The sequence below is a fragment of the Cinclus cinclus genome, chromosome 25 (genome assembly GCF_963662255.1).
Source record: "Cinclus cinclus chromosome 25, bCinCin1.1, whole genome shotgun sequence".
Taxonomy (NCBI): Eukaryota; Metazoa; Chordata; class Aves; order Passeriformes; family Cinclidae; genus Cinclus; species Cinclus cinclus.
In genome coordinates this window covers 4,850,569-4,868,952 of record NC_085070.1, presented here as the reverse complement: position 1 = coordinate 4,868,952, position 18,384 = coordinate 4,850,569, and the positions used below count along the sequence as shown (strand labels likewise).

General features: G+C 48.4%; 1 protein-coding gene across 2 annotated transcripts in view; it reads left to right on the top strand.

The window, feature by feature from the left end:
• The window catches only part of GRIK4 (glutamate ionotropic receptor kainate type subunit 4), a 114,190-nt gene that overhangs the window by 45,740 nt on the left and 50,066 nt on the right, over nucleotides 1–18,384 (top strand). Inside the window, exons 1-5 of one of the 2 annotated variants that reach the window (XM_062508817.1) lie at nucleotides 2,508–2,598; nucleotides 2,824–2,988; nucleotides 9,604–9,701; nucleotides 11,968–12,133; nucleotides 16,407–16,585. In XM_062508817.1, coding sequence (XP_062364801.1) covers nucleotides 2,508–2,598; nucleotides 2,824–2,988; nucleotides 9,604–9,701; nucleotides 11,968–12,133; nucleotides 16,407–16,585 — 699 coding nt within the window. Of the gene's footprint in view, nucleotides 1–2,507; nucleotides 2,599–2,823; nucleotides 2,989–9,603; nucleotides 9,702–11,967; nucleotides 12,134–16,406; nucleotides 16,586–18,384 lie in introns of those variants that run through there. The other variant, XM_062508816.1, reaches the window with a different exon arrangement.

The following is an 18,384-nucleotide window of genomic DNA, read 5'->3' as shown; positions in this document are numbered from 1 at the left end:
TCCTGAGCCAGGCACTGCAGATCCAGGTGCTCCTGGCTCCCTCTGCAATATCTTTCTCATCATTCATGGAGAAGCAGTCTAGACCAGAGACATTTATCACTATGGGGAAGATAGGAGTGATTTTTTTGAGGGCAACAAAGTTCAAAGACTTTGCTGTAAGTCTTTGGGATTAAAGATTTACTTGATGCATCTTCCCCTGTTTAATAGACAGGAAGAGATGAAAGGGAATTTCTATAAAGATTTTCGTTCATACTTAATGATGCCTCTATTAGATGAGCTTTGGCACAGTGTCCCGAGCCATGAAGCTTTAAAACCAACCTTTTTTAAACATTAAATGACCTTTTTTCATCCTCCAGCTTTAATAAATAAAGATTAGTTCAGCCTCATTACCTCCCTAGTCCTGGGGGCTGGTTTAATATTTAGTTAAAGTAACCAGTCTCCAAAAACGAGCACATTTTGCTGGTTTCCTAAATCCCACAGGGAGACTGGAAACTCTTCTGGAGTTTGATCTGGGTTCTGGAACTGCTGCTGTCACTTCCAGCCTGGATCCAGGCTCTCCATCTGAATTTCTTTCTTTCCAAAACCTTCATTTTCCCCTTCCTCTTGTATTTGCTCCCAACGTTCAAATTCATTCAGAGCTGAATAGGTTTGCTGTTGTTACTTTAGGTTTCTTCCTTTCCCTCCTTCACCTTCAGGGAAGTTTTCAAGATTGTCAAAAGTAAGAATAGAAAATCCCATCCTGAACAGAGATATAAAAAGCTCTGTGCAAACTTTTTTGCTTAGCTGGCTCGAGGAAACTAGTCCAAGTGCTTTGGTTTTGACTATTTTTATACTTAAAAATCATTTAACTGTACATTGGTGAAAGTCGATTTTGTTTGAAAGCTGCCAATTAGGGAAATACTTGAAAACATCCCCCTATTTAGTGCTTTTGAAGCTTTAAATTAAAAACTAATGAATCTGACAATGCTGACATCCACTCCCCCACTGCTGATCTTTAATTTCCCAGAGTCAGCACCTGAGCTGCATTTGGTGATGTTCATCAGGCTCAGCGCATGGATTTACCCTTCCCTGGGAGCAGGGCTGCAGGAGAAGTTTCTACAAGAACTTTCTCCTCTGCTTCTCTCCTGGAAAAGTGGAGTTGATGGCAAATTGTTCTCCCAGCTTTGTTCTAATTAAAAGAAGTAGTCAGCCATATTAATGTCCTAAAACCCCTGCTCCTGGCCTTGGAGGAAAGCACAACCCTTTTTGTTGCATAATGAGATGAACTCGATTTAACTCTCATAAAACTGGGAAAAGATAGGAAAAGAAGGAATTCTTGAGTATTATCAGGATATGAAGTAAATCAGGCTGCTGTGAACCACTTCTGGGCTTCCACTGCTGGGGTTAGGGCAGGGCTGGGACATGGAGATGCTCTGCAGTTGTGCCAGGAGGGAAAAGATCCCACTGGGATGAGCAGGGCAAGGCTGGGAAAAGAGCCCTGAGAGGTGGTGCAAGCTGGGTGTTGAAATCAGGCTGTGCTTTGAGTTTTGGGGCTGGGTCAAAGTCTAGGGGGCAGGAAAATCATAGGAAAAGGAGTCTGGGCCCCAGACAGGGAGGTCTGGGCTGTGTTGGACACTCCATGGTGGCAGTGGAGAGTGATGGAAGCTATGAGGACCTTCCAGATCCTTCTGTGGATCCCTCAGTCCCACCTCCAGCTCAACATCCCTGTGCTGCTCTGTGCTGGTCCCAAGCAGCCCTGCCTTGCAAAACTGTGTGTCCTTTGTGCCTTGCTCTTAGGCTATCTCCCTGATGGGCTGGATTTCACTTCCCAGCTCATTTATGCTTTTCTCTACCAAAAAAAAAAAAAAAAAAAAAAAAAAAAAGCCCCAAACCTGCTGCAGCACAAGGCCAGGTTCCAAAGCTCCAGCAAAGCTGCTCCAGGGGGTTCCTTCTTTCCCTGCCATGAACCAGCAGAGCCCCACTAATCCCTGCTCTGCTCCCCTCCACCTGATCCAGCACCTGAGCAGTCCTGGATGGCACTGCTCCCTGTGGAAGGATTTTTTTGGGGAGGGAAGATAGGAATTAGTGGTTTTTTAATGTCCACAGCAAACAGCAGTGCTGCTCTTCCCCAGATAAAATGGAAAAGCTGAGTTCTGGGGAGAGACCTCCTGTCAGCAAGGATAAACCCACTGGGGTGCCAGCTCCTCCTGAAATTCTGGCCTGAATGCTCCATTCCGGAATCCTTTCTGCCTTCCCTCCAGAAAGAAAAGATAATGCCCCTCCCCACCTCCCTCTGCTCGTCACAGATCTGAGTGGGCAGCCCCAGGAGCTGGGTTCAAGAGCCAAAAGCGTTCTGTTGGAAAAATATTTGTCCCTCCCCACCCACAGCTGCCCACTTGCTTCCTGAAATACTCCAGCTCTTGAGCACCCTATCAGTGCTTCCACAAAGGAACCATCGGGGGTTTCTGGGGACCTTGTGCCTTTGTTAGGATGTGAGGATCTGGGCTGTTTTAGGGTTGGACAGCTGGATGTGCCTCTCTGGGAGCAGGCAGCCTGTGTGGTGGCAGTGGGTGCTGGGAGCCTGGCAGCGTGGGTGGCTGTGCTGTGCCATTCCAGCAGGTAAAACAGAGGCTGCTGCGGAGATTTCACCACCCACCTGTCTGGCAGGACCTGGGGAGTGGGAGAAGCAGCGGGAAAGGCCACGTGTGGGAAGGGGGATGCGCCAGCTCTGGTGGTGCCAGGAGCACAAACAGAGCTCCTGCAGGGATCAGCGAGTGTGGGGACAGCGAGGGGGAGTGCAGATCCCAAACCTAACCAGCGCCAACACCTTTATCCCCCCTACAGCTGCCATCCTGGATGACCCCATGGAGTGCAGCAGAGGGGAGAGGCTCTCCATCACCCTGGCCAAGAACCGCATCAACCGCGCGCCCGAGCGGGCGGGCAAGGCCAGGGTGGAGGTGGACATCTTCGAGCTGCTGAGGGACAGCGAGTACGAGACAGCAGAGACCAGTGAGTACCACCCAGAGAGCCCGGCTCTCCTCCCACGAGTGTCTGGAACGCTGAACTCGTGGTTTTGCGACAGTCAAAGGGGAACGGAGAGAAAAAAAAACAACAAAAAAAATCCCCCCCATCTCTCTGCTCTTTGCGCAAAGCAGTTTTCATTTTGGGAGCCCAGGTGTGCACTGACAGGATCCTTGCCCCCAGTAAGCTTTGTCACCATTCAGCAGCTTGGGACAAATAATTTCCTTTAATCTGCCTGTCAGTAAACAGGGTAATGCTGATCCTTTGTCAGGATTTTTTTTTTTTTTTTAGTTGGCTCACTTAATGGTGAGCAAACAAGAGACTCCCGGGCAAGCTGGGTGCAATTAAGTTGTTTTTAAAACCCCCTGGAATTCTGTGTGTCAGCAAACATGTCAGCTCTTCCTGGAGCTTGAGATTGGCAGCAGATTTATTTACTCCAAGTGAAGTTTTTCAAGTGAGGTTTGAAATCATGAGGATGAAGAAGAGCTAATTTTGAAAGAGCAGCAGGTTTCCCATCTCACTTTCAAGTTCCTGAATGAAACTGTTCTTTGTTAGGGTTGTTCTCCGGATGCCCAATATGACAGTACTATGCTGGTGAATACAAAAGAAATTTATGCTCACTCTCCCAGAGTTTGAAAGGAATCCCAAAGGTCTGTGGTAGTTTTTTTTTTTTTTTTTTCCTGTAAGAGGGTTCCTATCCCTTTGGAATAGGAAATCCTCCTTTTAGAATCATTTTTAAGCCAACCTTTAGAGTTCAAGGGAGGGCTATAATTTTTTATTACCAGTTGGCTCGATAAAGCTGGAGGAATAATTTTAAATAATAGGGATTTGAGACTTGTTTCCTGATGACTCTGCATTCCGTGACTGTGTGATCTGCAGGGTATCCCCAGAAAGGGTGACAGAGTGTTGTGGGCTGCCTTTCCCTGGAGTCTTGGTGGCTTTTCTGCCCAGCAGTGCTCAGGGTTCTCCAGATGAACTGGCAGAGCAGCTCCGTGGGGCTGTGGGATCAGCACATCACTCCTTCATTTCCTGATGAGCGTTTGCACTATTTATAGAAGTGTGCAGTTAATAAAGAGAGTCTCAGCAAGTACCTGGGCTCTATTTATAGAGCCTGTCAGGCAGCCCAGACTGAACCCAGCTCAGGGACTTGCACCCAGCACCTCTCCACTGCTTCGATCCCTGCATTTTTAAAGATTTTCCTGGTCCTCCCCGTCTCTCTTGTCCACTGTATTCCCCTAACTTGGCACAGCATTAGGGCAGAACCAATTTACCTGGCCAGGTGTGGCAGAAGGGATGGGAATTGCCTGGATTGCAGGGAATCACAGAATCCCACTTGAAGCTCATCCAGCTCCACCCCAGCCTGTCCTTGGACAATTCCAGGGATCCACAGCTTCTCTGAGCACCCTGTGCCAGGGCCTGCCACCCTCACAAGGAAGGATTTTTTTTTTCCCATTATCCCATCTATCCCTGTCCTCTGGCACTTTGAAGTCATTCCCCCTTGTTCTGTAAAAGTCTCTCTCCATCTTTCCCTCCCTTCAGCTGGAAGGAACCATTAAATCACCCCAAAGCCTTTTCTTTTCCTGGCTGAGCATCTCCAACTCTCACAGCAGAGCTGCTCCATCCCTCTCCTCCCTTTGGTGGCCTCCTCTGGACTCATTCCAAGCACATTCCCAGTTTGCTCCTTAAAAATCCCAAATCTCCCTGTGAGACTCCTGGAAAACGAGCAGATTTCTCATTTTCCCCAACCTTCTTTATCTTTGAAGGAACCAGCAGCATTTTTAGCTCCATTTTTTGTTCCTTCCTCATAAATATCCTGCTTGCAGCAGCATTCCTGGCCTTTAATTTTGTTTGGGAAGCAGATTTGATTGCAGTGACCCCAGAGCTGCTGTAAGGACCACAGGAGGGATTTCTGCCTTATTTTCATCCTGTGACACTGCTCAGAAATCCTTCTCTTCAAAGGTTTCTCCAGCACAGGAATATTATTTGGCTGAGAATGAAATATTATGCAAGAAATCGTTGATTTCAGCAAACGTTGGGTTTGGGGAGAAATTGGAAAGTGAGGAAGGCATCTCCCATTTCCAGTTTTCACCTTGGGGTGATTTTCTTTGTTTCCTTTACTTGGATTTTTAGAGTAGAAATTGGAGCATATTGACTTGATTTTGGTGAATTGTGCTGTGTGTTATTTGCCTTTTCTTCAGAGGGAAAAAATGTCTGGGAGCTTTTCTTAGAAAAGGAATAATCTGGATTCTGTGTGGCTCTGCTATTAATGTCACTGATGTTATTCTTGATTTATCCTGATGGCAGAGGAAAATCAGGTGCCTGAACTTAAATTTCAAGGCTTTCATGGCTTTCAATGCTTCAATAAGTTGCTGGTATTTGTTATGACACACAATATTAATAAAAAACTGTTGAGATGTTTTAACCTGTGACTGCAAAGCTGTTTACAGCTGTTTAATACCGTTCTCACATTTCACACCCTTTGATTCACTCTTAAGTGTCACAGCTCCATGCTTAGCTGACAGGTCTGCGAGTGCTGGGATTACACCACATGCTCCATATACAAGAAAAGGAAGAATTTTGGAGAGTTAGGATTTTTATTTGAGGAGTCAGGGGGTTATTTTATTTTATTCTTTTTTTACTTGATTTTACTTTATTTAATTTTACTTTATTCTTTTTTTTTTTTTTTTTTTTTTTCCTGGAGCTGTTTTTCTCCAATTTTCCCTTCTGGCTGACCCAGGTGTTTTAATGTAAGAGAACCCCAAAATCTGAACTGCTCCATCAGGTAAAATCCAAGTCAATCCATCACATTCATGCCTGGTTTGCCATTCCACCTTTAGATATGAATGAACACAAACTTTGGCTGTTCCTGTGTGATTTTTAAGGAAGTTTCAATTAGAAGTTGTGGGCAGAGCCTTTTTTTTTTTCCCCTGTTTCAAGGAAAACCTTTTCTCCTGTTCTCTTTGTGTTTGATGTTCCACTCCTTTTCTCCTTTTGTGCAGCTCCAAAATGAGTTGTTTAATCACTTCTTTATCTAAACCACCTTGTTCCTTTTGATGCCTGAGCAGGACAGATTTCCCTGCTTGTCACCTTGTCCCCTCTGGCCTCGAAGCCTTTTAAGCTCCTCTTTGTTGTGGATCCAAACATCCCGGGGCAGGTCAGGAACGAGTGCCAGGGAGCAGCTGGAGAATTGGAGATTTGGATTTATCCACACCGATATTTCAAAGAGCCCTTTCAAAGGGTCCTTTCTGTGCCTTCAGCCTGTTGTTTTTACCTGTCCCACGATTTTGGGGGATTTAATGTTTCAGCTTGCTCTGCTTATCAGGGAATCATGGAATGGTTGGGGTTGGAAGGGACCTTAAGGATCATTCTGTTCCACCCCTTGCCATGAGCAGGGACATTTTCCATCCAACCTGGACACTTGCAGGGCATCCCCACCCTCTCCAGACCTCTGTGGTTGCTTCAGGAGCATCTCTAGAACCCCTTCTGTTTATGCACTTGGTGTTTTCTCTCTGAGAATCCCGTGACCAGTCCCTGTCTCTGGAGATCTCGGCTGTGTTCTGCCATCAGGGAGCTGCTGAGGAATTTCCACACCTTCCCTGCTGGTTTAATTTGAATTAGAGCCAGGAATCTTCTGTGTATTCTGTTTGAGGCCCCGCTCAGGTATTTGTGTGCTCTGAAAGAGATGATTCTGCCCCAGGGGTGGATCCTCTCTCTGGAGGGAGCTTTCAACCCTGCTTTGAACAGGGGAGGATTCATGGAAATGTTTTCCAGGTGCTCTGGGATTTCAGGAAGTGAAAGACACTCTGACCATATCTGAAGGGATGTGCTTACATTTATCATCGAGAGCTATTAATTTGTTGTGCTTTTTCACGTTCAAAAATAAGTTTGCAGTTCTGCCTTCCTTTAAAAAATATCTCGCTGTGTCCCAAGTGTCCAAACCTGGACTTTATTCCCAAATTCGCTCATGGAAATGACTGGACACTGCCCTGCTGTACAAAAGGAGGGTCCCTGTGCCCTGAACACACACCTGATCTAGTGGTGCCCATGGTGAAGATTCTTAAAGTGATGCCACTTCAATGTCCAGCATCCCTTGAGACCCTGAATTCTAAACAACATCAAAACTGGGACAGAAACTCGGAGTTGCTGGAGCCTGCAGCACTCACACAGAGCCCAGCACATCCCACAGCTTTTGTGGTGCCCAGGTACTGGAGTATGAAAGGGGTCTGTGATTATCCATAATTACAGTCCCGGGGATCATCACGGGTGGATTTTGGATACAGGACCAACATTTCCACATCCTGCAAGTGCTTGTCTGGACACCCATGGCAGCAGCAAGGTCGAGCCTTTTCTCCCTGTGGAGACCTGACAGCATCAGGTAATTATTCTGAAATAGGAAATATGCTTGGATTACAAGAGAAGCTTTCCAAATGTGGTCAAAACCTTTGCCTCAGGCACTTCCACTTCGTTTCCATTCATTTTCCTTCATTGTCGTGGATGTTACCCCCTGGTAGTGATAAGCCAGGTCTTTTTTCTTCCTCCAGTTGTTGCAACTCTGTTGCTATGACTACTTAACCCAATTTTTGTTCCTGCTAGCAGGCACGAGAAGAAAATCACTCACCAAACTTTCCCCTGCACGGCACAAGGAAATTTTCCCCAGGAACTTTGTCCGGGTGAGCTGTGGATAAGGGAGGGCTCAGAGCAGCTCCTTGCTCGTGGATGCTGAATGGCAGAGCTGAGAGGGACTGATGAGTGCTGCTGAGACAGCAGGCAAGGCTTTCAAACCACTGGTGCTCTTTATTTAAAAGGATCTTCTGGAGAGGTTTAAGTGCCTGTAAATTTTTTAAGCATGGAGGAAAAGTGAGCCCTGGTTTCCTTTGAAGATGCTGCAGGAAAAAAAAATATCCCTCATTCTGTAGGAGATTGAGTTGTTGGAGGGCGAGGGAGCTCAGAAGGAAGGAGAACCCAAGAGGAGATGTTTGCATTTCATGAAGACTTTCTGTAAGAAGTCAGAGCAATCAGCAGGGACTTGGGAGGATAAGGAGTTTTTCCCTTCAAAAAAGACGAAGAACCAATTCCCCAAAGTGACAAATTAAATGAGATTTGGGCCTCATATCCCAGTTGTGAGGCTGTGGAGGCTTCAAGAATCACAGAATTATTTGGATTAGCAGGAACCTTAAAGATCATCTTGATCCACCTCCTGCCACGGGCAGGGGCAACTTCCAGGGTGCTCCAAGCCCTGTCCAACCTGGCCTTGGACACTTCAGAGATCCAGGGGCAGCCACAGCTTCTCTGGGAAAACTTGAAACTGTAGATGTTCACTTCCCTAACCCCACACTCAACCCCAAGCTTGCTGTTCTAAAACCACCCCAACCACAGTGAGCTTTCATTCTACTTCCAGCCTTGATTTAAAGACTCTCCGAGTTGCTGAACTCCCTGCTCTGATCTGTAACTCAGCAGTTTTGTTGATAAATTCACTTTACTACCCCCACCAAAAAAAAAAAAAAAAGTTTAGATTTGAATTTTTCCCATCTCAAATAATTCTTCACAACCCCCACGAGAGCTGCTCTGAGGTACAAAGCAGGGGAAGAGGCAGGTTTGATACTGAAGAGCTCCTGTGTCCGAAATCTCAGCTTTGGGATGCAGTGGTTTGGTTCTCACACACAGAAATGTTGTGAACTTGCCTTGGCCAGAGCTCATAAAAGTTTTGGTGCCTCTTTTCTCCCTTTTGGTGCCTCCTTCCTCCCCTTCAGTATCCAATTTCTTCAGAGAGTTTCCAATTGAGCAAATGTGGCTTTGTCTGGGGAAAAAGCTGAGTGTGTGAGGCTGCTGAGGCAGGTCTGGCAGTGCAGGAGGAGCTGTGGGCAGCTCTCAGGAGGATTTGGGAGATCAGGGGTTGAGGCATGAGGGGCTCTCAGAGGTTTTTCGTGCTCTGCAGGAAGGGTTCTGAGCCATGCAGGGATGGCAGTGGCAGCAGGGAGGTGACACCAGCTGGGCTGCTCCTACGACTGAAATTCAGCTGGATTTGTGCTGTGAATTAAAAGGACCAAAGAAAAAGGGTTGCAGTTTAACCCAGGAAGAGATTTAACTTCTTCAGTTTGTCAAGTGTTTTTTTATGGTTCTGCTAACCTTGGTTGCAGGGAGCCAGAGGGTTTAACTACTGCCAGGAAGAAAACAACACAAAACAAATGAAAACCAGCACTGAAATCCTTGTTTTACCACTGAACTCTCTAAAGCTGAGGGGAGAAATCCCTACAAGTCTGTTTGGTGCTTTGAAGCCAGGTCACTGCTGTGTGTAGCATCTTCCATAAAGTTTAGTTCATGTTTCTGTCCTGGGGACAGAGAGGGGTCATACTGGAGAGGGTCAGAGATGGAGATTCTGGGGTTTTGGGGAGAGTTTAGGTGGGGTTTTAAAAGACTGGGGGAAGATGGACAGTGCCACAGTGCTTCATAAATAAAGGGATTTTTGGGGTGGAAATGGCAGAGAGGGTGTTGTGGGAAGGAGATGATGCTGTGTCCTTTCTGAGGTGCAGCAGGCACTGTGAGCACGACGGTCTGCTGGAATTTGGGATGAATTCTGACTTCTGTTCCCTCTGATGCCCACAGTGTGCCAGATCCTCCCCAAGGGTGTGGTGGGAGTCCTGGGACCTTCCTCCAGCCCAGCCTCCAGCTCCATTATCAGCAACATCTGTGGGGAGAAAGAGGTAAGTGGAGAAGTTCCTTTCATGGTTTATCACCCCTCCTCCTAAAGCACAGACTTTTGCAATGTCTTCATTTCTGCTTTTTCTTCCTCTTTTCTGCCTCCCCTTTCCTCTCTGCATCCCCTTCTGCTCCAACTCCCCTCACACCCAACACAGCCACATCCCCACAGGCTGAAGGCTGCAAACCCCAGAGCTTGCCCTGATGGATGCAAACCCAAAGCTCCGTCTGACTTTGTGCACATACTTGGGAAGCTTTATGTTTACTGCTGTTCCATCCAGTTCAACCCCTTTTTTTTATCTGTGTCCAGACTATGTGCTGGATTTAATATTTTATAAGCCTCGAACATCCTACACTGATCTGGCTCTGCAGTCGGAAGAAGAAATTGAGTTCTCTTCTCATAGTTCATTCCTTTAAAGCCAGATAACATCTCTCAACCATTTAGTGGCTCTCTCTGGAGCCCAGACTTCCAGGAGAGGAGGCTGGGACTGGGCACTGTAAATAATTTGCATTCACAAATGAGTGCTGGGCCTTGTTCCTGGAGTGTGGAAGAGAAGGAAGGGATATTTCAGCCCTGATGCATGGGGCTGCAGCAGGAGAGGTCTCCTGGGGGTGTTCTGTAGCTTTTTCTCTTGCTAAATGCCCTGGACGTGAGCTCCATCCCAGGAAAGGCAACTCTGCAAATGTGTTTCCTCTGAAATTCGGATTCATTCTGAGTCTGATCTGAGGCTCCTGATTTACTTTTTTTTCTTCAGAAAGGAGAGGTGAGTGCTGGTGCCCTCCTGAGGTGTTTGCTTCTCCCTCCAAGTGATGCAAACCTGCAGGAACGCCCTGGGATTTACATCCCTGGAGCATCAGCTGGTGCCACCGTGTCAAGCAGGACACAGAGCCCAGGCAGAGCCCCCTGTGCCTGCAGCCATCCCTCAGGGAAGGGGAGCAGTGTCCCCAGGTGGAGTGACTGATGATCTGGGGACGTGAACCTGTCCTGTGTTCCCCCTCTCGTGCCCAAAGAATCCCTTTCCCCCTTTCAGAAAGGGGAGTTGCTCTGGGGCAGAGCTCTTGGAAGGAGGGGAGGATTCCTGGGGCTGAACAGGGCTGTGCTCAGCTCTGGGAGCTGATGTGGTGCTGCATTCCTTCCCCTGTGTCTGCCTCTCTCTCCGAGTCCCAGGCTGGGTCTGGATCACTCCCAGGAGCTTCCCTGTCAGCTCTGGTTACAGGAATCCACCTCTCCCTCCTGGCTGAGGGCTGGAATCAAGGCAGATAGCAGCTTATTACTCCTTAACTTCTCCTCTGCTAACCACCAGCTCCTGCTGCCAGTACAGCACGGAGCTGCTAATGGGCTCTCCCAGGAGGAGACAGGGGCTGATGGCTTCGGAAGGACCAGTAATGGAGGGAGAGGGGACCTGACACGCTGCTAACAAAGTTGTGGCAGATGTTTCCCTTTCTCCGACTTCTGTTCCTTCCAGGATAATTCACGCGGCAGAAGAAAAGCAAGATTGCCTCTCTGTCTGTGGCTGAGGCCGCAGTGTCTGGGCTCCATCTGTGTCTCTGCCCACCCCTTCCATCCACTCTGCTCTGCAGGATGTGCAGCAGCGACCTCAGAGGGAGCTCTGCAGCTTCCCAGCTCCCCAAACTCCCCATGGAGCAGCATCCCGCTCCAGTGCTGCTCTGCTGGATCAATGACAAGCCCAGCACCATTGGTTCCAGCCCTGTCTGGCCTTCTGTTGATCACAAATGCCCAAAGCTTCTGTTCCTCCTCTGCCCAGTCTCGCCAGCACGGGCTCATCTTGTTCTTGCCTTCATCTCTGCTAATTAATGACCTGGTGGCACCTCCGTAGAGCAGGCAGGGCTGGATTCACAGCACAGGGCCCTGGATGAGCCCCCTGGCCCTGCCTGCCTGCACAGCGTCCTTCCCAAGCAAAGGCTGGGCCCAGCTACAATTAGTGCCCCAGCTAATTAGGTTGAACTCGCACGAAAGGTTTCCTGTGCTGTAATCACAATCCCCATTGCCTTTCACTGAGTGGCTCAGCAAGACTTTTCCTGATCCACTCCTTCCCGTGGCTTTTTGTTGCTGTGATAATTATTTTCCTCTGCTGCTGCACAAATCCCACCCTCCCCTCTTGACTCCAGTGATATTTCTGCAGTTTTATTGGGATATTCCACTTTCTGCCTGCTGTGTGTTTCACACCACAGGTCCTTTATCGCAGATTTACTTGTTTTCATTTCTACTTCCTCTTTAATTATATTTTCTTTCCTCCTCCCTCCGCTCAGGTTCCTCACTTCAAAGTGGCTCCAGAGGAGTTCCTGAAGCTGCAGCTCCAGAGGTTCACCACCCTCAACCTCCACCCCAGCAACACCGACATCAGTGTGGCCGTGGCAGGAATCCTGAATTTCTTTAACTGCACCACTGCCTGCCTCATCTGTGCCAAAGCTGAATGTAAGTGTTTGCCAGGCCGGGTTTGCCTGCCCCCTCTGCTTCATCTCTCTTTTCTTTTTTTTGGTGCTTGCTGGAGAAGGTCCCAGGTCCTCATGTCTGGTCAGAGCAGCCTTTTCTACTCCAGAGCAGGTTCACTATGCTGATGCCCCATGGAGGTGTTTTTCAGAGGAGGAAAGAGGATGGGAAGAGATTATCCTGCCTTCTGTTTGACCATATGAAGAGCGTTTTGCTTCCACAGATGGGGCTTTGAATAAGAAAAAAGAAAATTTAAAAAGGCATAGGCCTGTTTCTGGAAATTATTTTTAGGCAAGTAAAGCACTTTGGAATATGTCTTACCCAAAGCCACGTGCAGTCTGTGACCTAAAAGCAGAATTGGATAAATAGTCAGCACAGTGCACGCCCTCCTGAGCTCTGCAGCCTGCATCTGCTGGTGATTGTGCATCTGGACACTGGACTTTCCAGCTCGTCAGGATCATCTCCACCTGGGCAGGACCATTTCCACCTGGGCAGGACCATCTGCACCTCATCAGGGCCATCTCCATCCCTGCAGAGCTCCTGGTGTGGCAGCACCAGGTTCTGCATCCCAGTGCTTGGAGCCAAGCGCGTCCTGTCCTTCCTGAGGTCACTGTGTCCTAGATTTGGGGCGGCCAGTTCTGCTTTGATTGCCCTGGTCCAGACCCATCAGCTCTGGAGTTTGCCAGAACCAGCCTGGCAGAGGAGCTCTGTGGATGCAGGGGGAGCTTTGGGAATGCTGCTCTCTGACTGGAGAGTGAAGGAAAGGCAGCATCGTTCCCAGTTAGCCCTGGGCAAACTTCCCAGCAGCGGCTGGCAGGGGAATATTCCTGCACGGGGACACAAGGAGCAGGAGTGACTTTACCTTTTCTTTGTGCTCTGTGTGCCCTGGGGGCAGCAGGCGCTGGGCTGAGGTGAGTCAGTAAATCACCTTCAGTGAGCAGGCTCACCCTAAGCCCAGGAAAGGCCCCGGCTCAAAATGATGCAATTAAAATCATGCAGATGGTCTCCCACATCACTCCCAGTGCCAGAATTTTTCATTGTCTAACTTTAACCTTAAGCAAGAAGAGAAGCAAAGATAATTAAGTTTTCTCAGCTGCTGTGCAGGAAGCTCGGGGCTTTGCACCCCTGCCTTGATCCCCACTCCTGGGCCAGGTGTCTCCCACTGGGATTAATACGATTAATATGATTTTTATTTATCTGGATCAAACCCTCTTACCTGAAGCAATCCAATTTATTTCGTTCTGGTGCTGCTGGATAACTCAATACTTTCCCAGACCCGGGCAAGCAGTGGGACAGGAACCTTTCATCCATCCAGTTCTTTGTGCTCAGCAAGGACCTGATCTGAGCCAGGCTTGAAGCCCAACATGCCCTGACTGTAACAGAGCACAGACAAGGCTTAATTGAGCTTCATGTAGGAGCACCAACCCTGATTTTCCCTTAGGACATGCTCTGCTCCTAAGCACAATCCTTAAACAACTAACTGGAGGCATTTCAGGCTTTTGGAAGGTTCCCTTGAGGCAGCTGAGGGGAGCATAAGAGCTGCCTGCTCATCAGTGATGAAATGCTGTTTTGAGGGATGTTATTATTTAGATCCCAGGAGGGGCAAGCTGGAGCTGCTTTGGTTTAAATGTGGGCTGTGTGATGGGACCCCTGGGCCCTACCCTGCCACACTCATCCTGTCACATCCTTCCTCTGCGGACTGGCTGGGATTTCCCCTGGCAGAAGCAGAAAATGACCCTTAAAGCCAAAGAACTTGGGCCAGCCTAAGTGTAATGCCATGGGGAATGTAAAATGTAATGCCATGAATAGAATGAGATTTGTGTGATTCAGTTTGGTGAATAGAATTATCTGACTCAGTGTCTCTGTGATGTTCAAGAATTAGCTGGTTTGGGAACTGCTCTGGAAAGTTTTGTGTGATTCCACAGAAATCTTGACCCAAATAGGCAAAAAAAAGAGGATGTGTGGACTTTTTAGGAGCTTCTCTGATTGTCAGAGGGGAGGGAATAACACCCAGTGCTTGGGAAGGGTGTCCAGGGCACTGAGGTCCAAGGCTTTGTGCACATCCTTAATCCATTTATTTATTTATTTTTTCAAACACCCAGGGAGATGTTTGAAACAGCAGTGTTGGGATTAAAAGCGAGGATGGATGGGAATGAATGATGGGACAAGGATGAAAACAGGGATGTGGCACTCCAGGAGAGCTCCAGCTCCTGCCTTTCCTCCTTCCCAGGGAGCAGCTCTGGTGCTGAGAGCTCAGAAATGGGGCTGCTCCTGCCAGCTCCAGATGTTTGTACAAGGAAAACATCAAATCCTCAAGGTCAGGACTTGCCACAAGCCAGCCTGAGCCTCTCTCAGAGCTCCCCACGGGAGTGTTCAAGCAGCAGGTGCCTGGTGCAGCCTCTCTGTCCTCACTTTAGTACTTCAAAGGTGCCAGGAGGAGTCTGCAAGCCTTTGCTGGGGTTCACATCCCTCTGAAGTGCCAGTCTGGCAGCAGCAGCAGCAGCAGCAAGAGTCTCACATCCTCTCAGCATCAAAAAAAAAAGGGGAATCTCTGCACACAATAGAACTTCCCTGCACACAGCAAGAGCAGCTGCAAGCAGGAGGCTTGATGAGGCTACAGGTAGGATCTAACGTGCTGGAAATGATAATTTCCTCGAGCTGAAAGTGGAGATCAAATTATTCTTTTTTTTTTTTTTTTTTTTTTTTTCCTGGTTCCACTTCTTCCTCTCTGTGCCTGATTAGCTTTAGAAAAAAATTCCTGGTTTCACAGCAGCGGAGTTTGCTGGGATGAGCTGCAAGTAAACGTGGTAGTGTCAGGGCTGTAACCTGCAGCTGACTGTCTGGTCCCCTGCAGCCGTGGAATGAGGTGAAAATAAACCTTTCCCCATCCTCAAGGGTCAAATGGAGGACTTAGGTAAAATTTACTGCACTCTGGAGTTAGAAGACTAAAGAAGTATTCTTTATAAAGAAGTATTGTGTGCTATAAGCAGAGTGAATTCTCTGCCTGGTGAGGAAGAAGAAGCTGATGTGACCCAGACAAGTCCCGGCACAGCAGCTTTTCTAACCCCTTGCTGTGCTCCTACCTGTACCCAGAGAAAAGGTGAGAGGCAAGGGCATTGTCAGGAGTGCTTTAAACCTCTCCCTGTGAACCAGAGGCTCCTTGTCTTGGATGTGTCCCTTTTCCTGCACTGATGAAGTGCTGGCAGTCTGCTGGAGCAGAGCTCCAGCGCTGATCCCATCCCGCTGTGTCCCTTCCCTGCCTCCTGATCTGCTGGAGAATGAGTGGATTCATGCAGTGAAAAATAAGTCAGATTAAGAGTAAAACTCTGACTTGAGGGTTAATTTGCCTCCCTACCAGCTGGGATGTGATCCTGCTGATAGTTCTGTTTCTCCAGCTCAGCTTTCCCCCCTCTTTTGGGGCTGTCTTCCCATGGGGATGGGATGTGTGGCTATGCTGTTTGTGTCTTGCTGATGATTCCATCTATTGGTCCCTCAGGTCAATCAAACTTGGCAGGAGGTTACTTCTTGATGGAACTCAGCAGCTGGAAAGAAGAGAGGCTCTATCGAAGCTGTTTTCTTGACTAACAAAATCTGCAGCAGGAGTTTTGACATCTTATTAGGCTTCAAGGCAGCTGGGTTGGAAGCAGCCCTTGACGTGCCCATCCTTATTTTTGACAATTTTCTAATGTTGTATTTTTGTAGTGACCTCCAACTCTCGGCAGAGCTTCTCATGCCCTTGGAAGGGAGCAGCAACCCATCCAAGTGTTCCAAGATCTCAAAAAAAAAAAAAAAGCCGCAGCTTCCTGGGCACTTAATTTGGGGGCTGGAAATGCACAGGCTGAGGGGAAGGAACAATCCTCCAGTAACCACAACAATCCCAGATGCAGGAAGATAATGGAGAACTTGTCTGGACCTTGTGTTGAAGGTCTTACCTCTTCCCAGGAGGAGTTTGGGGCCACTTTCTTTTCCTGGAGAAGAGCTGGAGTAGCTTCATCACTTCTCCTTCCCTGCTGGATCAAGAACTGAGCCCCAAATCCTTTTCTTCCACTCTCTTTTTTCTTTCTTTCTTTCTGGGGAACAGTTGGAATAGCTCCATCATTTCTCATTCCCTGCTGGACCAAGCACTGAGCCCCAAATCCTTTCCTTTGCAGTGCACAGACCCAGAACTTCAGGAACGCATCCTGTCATGTCTCACTCTGCTCCATGGGAGAGCCTCACATGAAAAGGGATCTGTTCTTTTTCTCTCTTTTCTTCAAAGGCCTTTTAAACCTGGAGAAGCTGCTGAGGCAGTTCCTCATTTCCAAGGACACGCTGTCGGTGCGGATGCTGGATGACAGCCGGGATCCCACCCCGCTCCTGAAGGAGATCAGAGATGACAAGACAGCCACCATCATCGTCCACGCCAACGCCTCCATGTCCCACACCATCCTGCAGAAGGTGAGTGTCCATCCCCTGCCCCTCGGGGTGCTGCTGCTCCCCACAGCCAGCTGTCGTGTGATCCTGAAATGTGAAAATTCCCACAGCAGCGCTGGGAGTGGGCTTTGCCCAGAGGGTGATGCCTGGAGAGGCTGCCTGGAACAGAGGTTGGACTGGGTTAAAGGAATGAATCAGGGATTTATTAAAATCCTTCAAAGGATTCACCTTGGGCAGTGCAAGAGCCTGGCAGTGGCTACACCCAAGATGGACCCTGGGCCAGGATTTCTCACACTTTTATCAGTTTGGGTCCATTCCCACCTTGGGGTTCAGTGTCCCATCCCAGCTCCAGGTTCTGCAGTCCCACCCTCCCAGATTCTCCCCTCAATTCTCTGCTCTTTGCACTTTTTGGGGCTGGAGCTGCAGCGGTGTCCTTGGTTCTGGGGCTGGACAAGGATTGTTTTGTGTGACTGAGCTGAGGAGAACTTGGAACACTTTGTATGGAGTTCAGAGTCACACACTAATACAGAATCTCAAAAATATGAAAGCTAAAACTTAAGACATCAAGGGAATTGCCACTGATGGAATTTCCAGGGCAGGATCTGTGCAAGTGATGGTTTAATTGCTCTGAGGGGATGTGTTTGCTCTCCAGAAGTGGTGTTGCCATCAAAGAGCTGTGAAGGACTGCTCAGCTCTCTGAAATGACTCTTGTGCCCCCTTTTTCCCCTCCCATTATGTGTATAACTTTTTCCTCCTTTATATTTTTATTGTCTTATTAACCGAGATTTTATTTTAATCCTGTTTATTTTTAAATGGTCTCTGGCTGCAGTTTCTAGAGCATGTTTTGATAGCCTGCCTCAAAACTGAGCAGTGGCTCCAGATGGAGCAGAGTTTCCCACATCCTGGAGGGAACAAGAAGCACATTCCTGAAGGGAGGCAGGATCCAAGCCCTGGGATGCCCCTGGCTGGTGCAGGCATTCCACACTGTCCTGGCTGTCTTGTCACAGAATGTGTCATCCAAAGGCCTTGCCCGTGTCAGATTTATCCCTGATGGCATCCAGCAGGGATGATTTCATCGTTCCTCTCTCCCCCTAAAATATTTTTATTCTACTACATGCAATTTTCTTTTCTAAATAGACAGTTTGGGGAATTTTTTGTGGGGGTTGTCTAGTCAGGATGGGGGATTTGGTGTGGTTTTTTTCCCCCCTTTTTCCCTGTTGCTGCCTGGCTGCTCAGGGCTGTCCCCCTCCTCTGTTGCTATAGTGACTTCCCACAGGCTCCCAGCTTCTCTCTCCAGGCACCCACATCTCCCTGCCCAGCTCCAGCCTCCTTCTGCCACCTCTGAGAAATGGCAGAAACTACCAGCAGTTCCCAGTAAAACCCAATTCTTCCAGTTAGAGGGCTGTAGGAATGGAGGGTAATAAATAAAGAAATCCTGTTCCAGCAACTTCTTGCACTTTGGGAGGCTGGAAAGTGTTTTATTGATAGAGGTGGAGCCAGGGATATGGTGGTGCTGAGCATCAGGTGAATCCACATCCTCCCCCACAGGGCAGCAGAGGAAAAACGCTCTGCGGGTTTGCTGGGGCTGTCCCCGGAGAGCAGCCCTGCACAGTGAAAAGAATTCACAGTTTCTCATCCCTCACCCTCCACAGATGGGCTGGAGACACTTGGATGACTCCCACATTCCCAGCCTGTCCTGCTCCCAGCTGCCAGGGCCAGGTGAATGGATGGGAGAGGCGCTCTCAGGCGCAGCTCTGCTGCTCACCTGGATTCTCTGCCCTTGAAACCAAACACTCTGACCTCAAAGTGGGTCACAGGGAGAG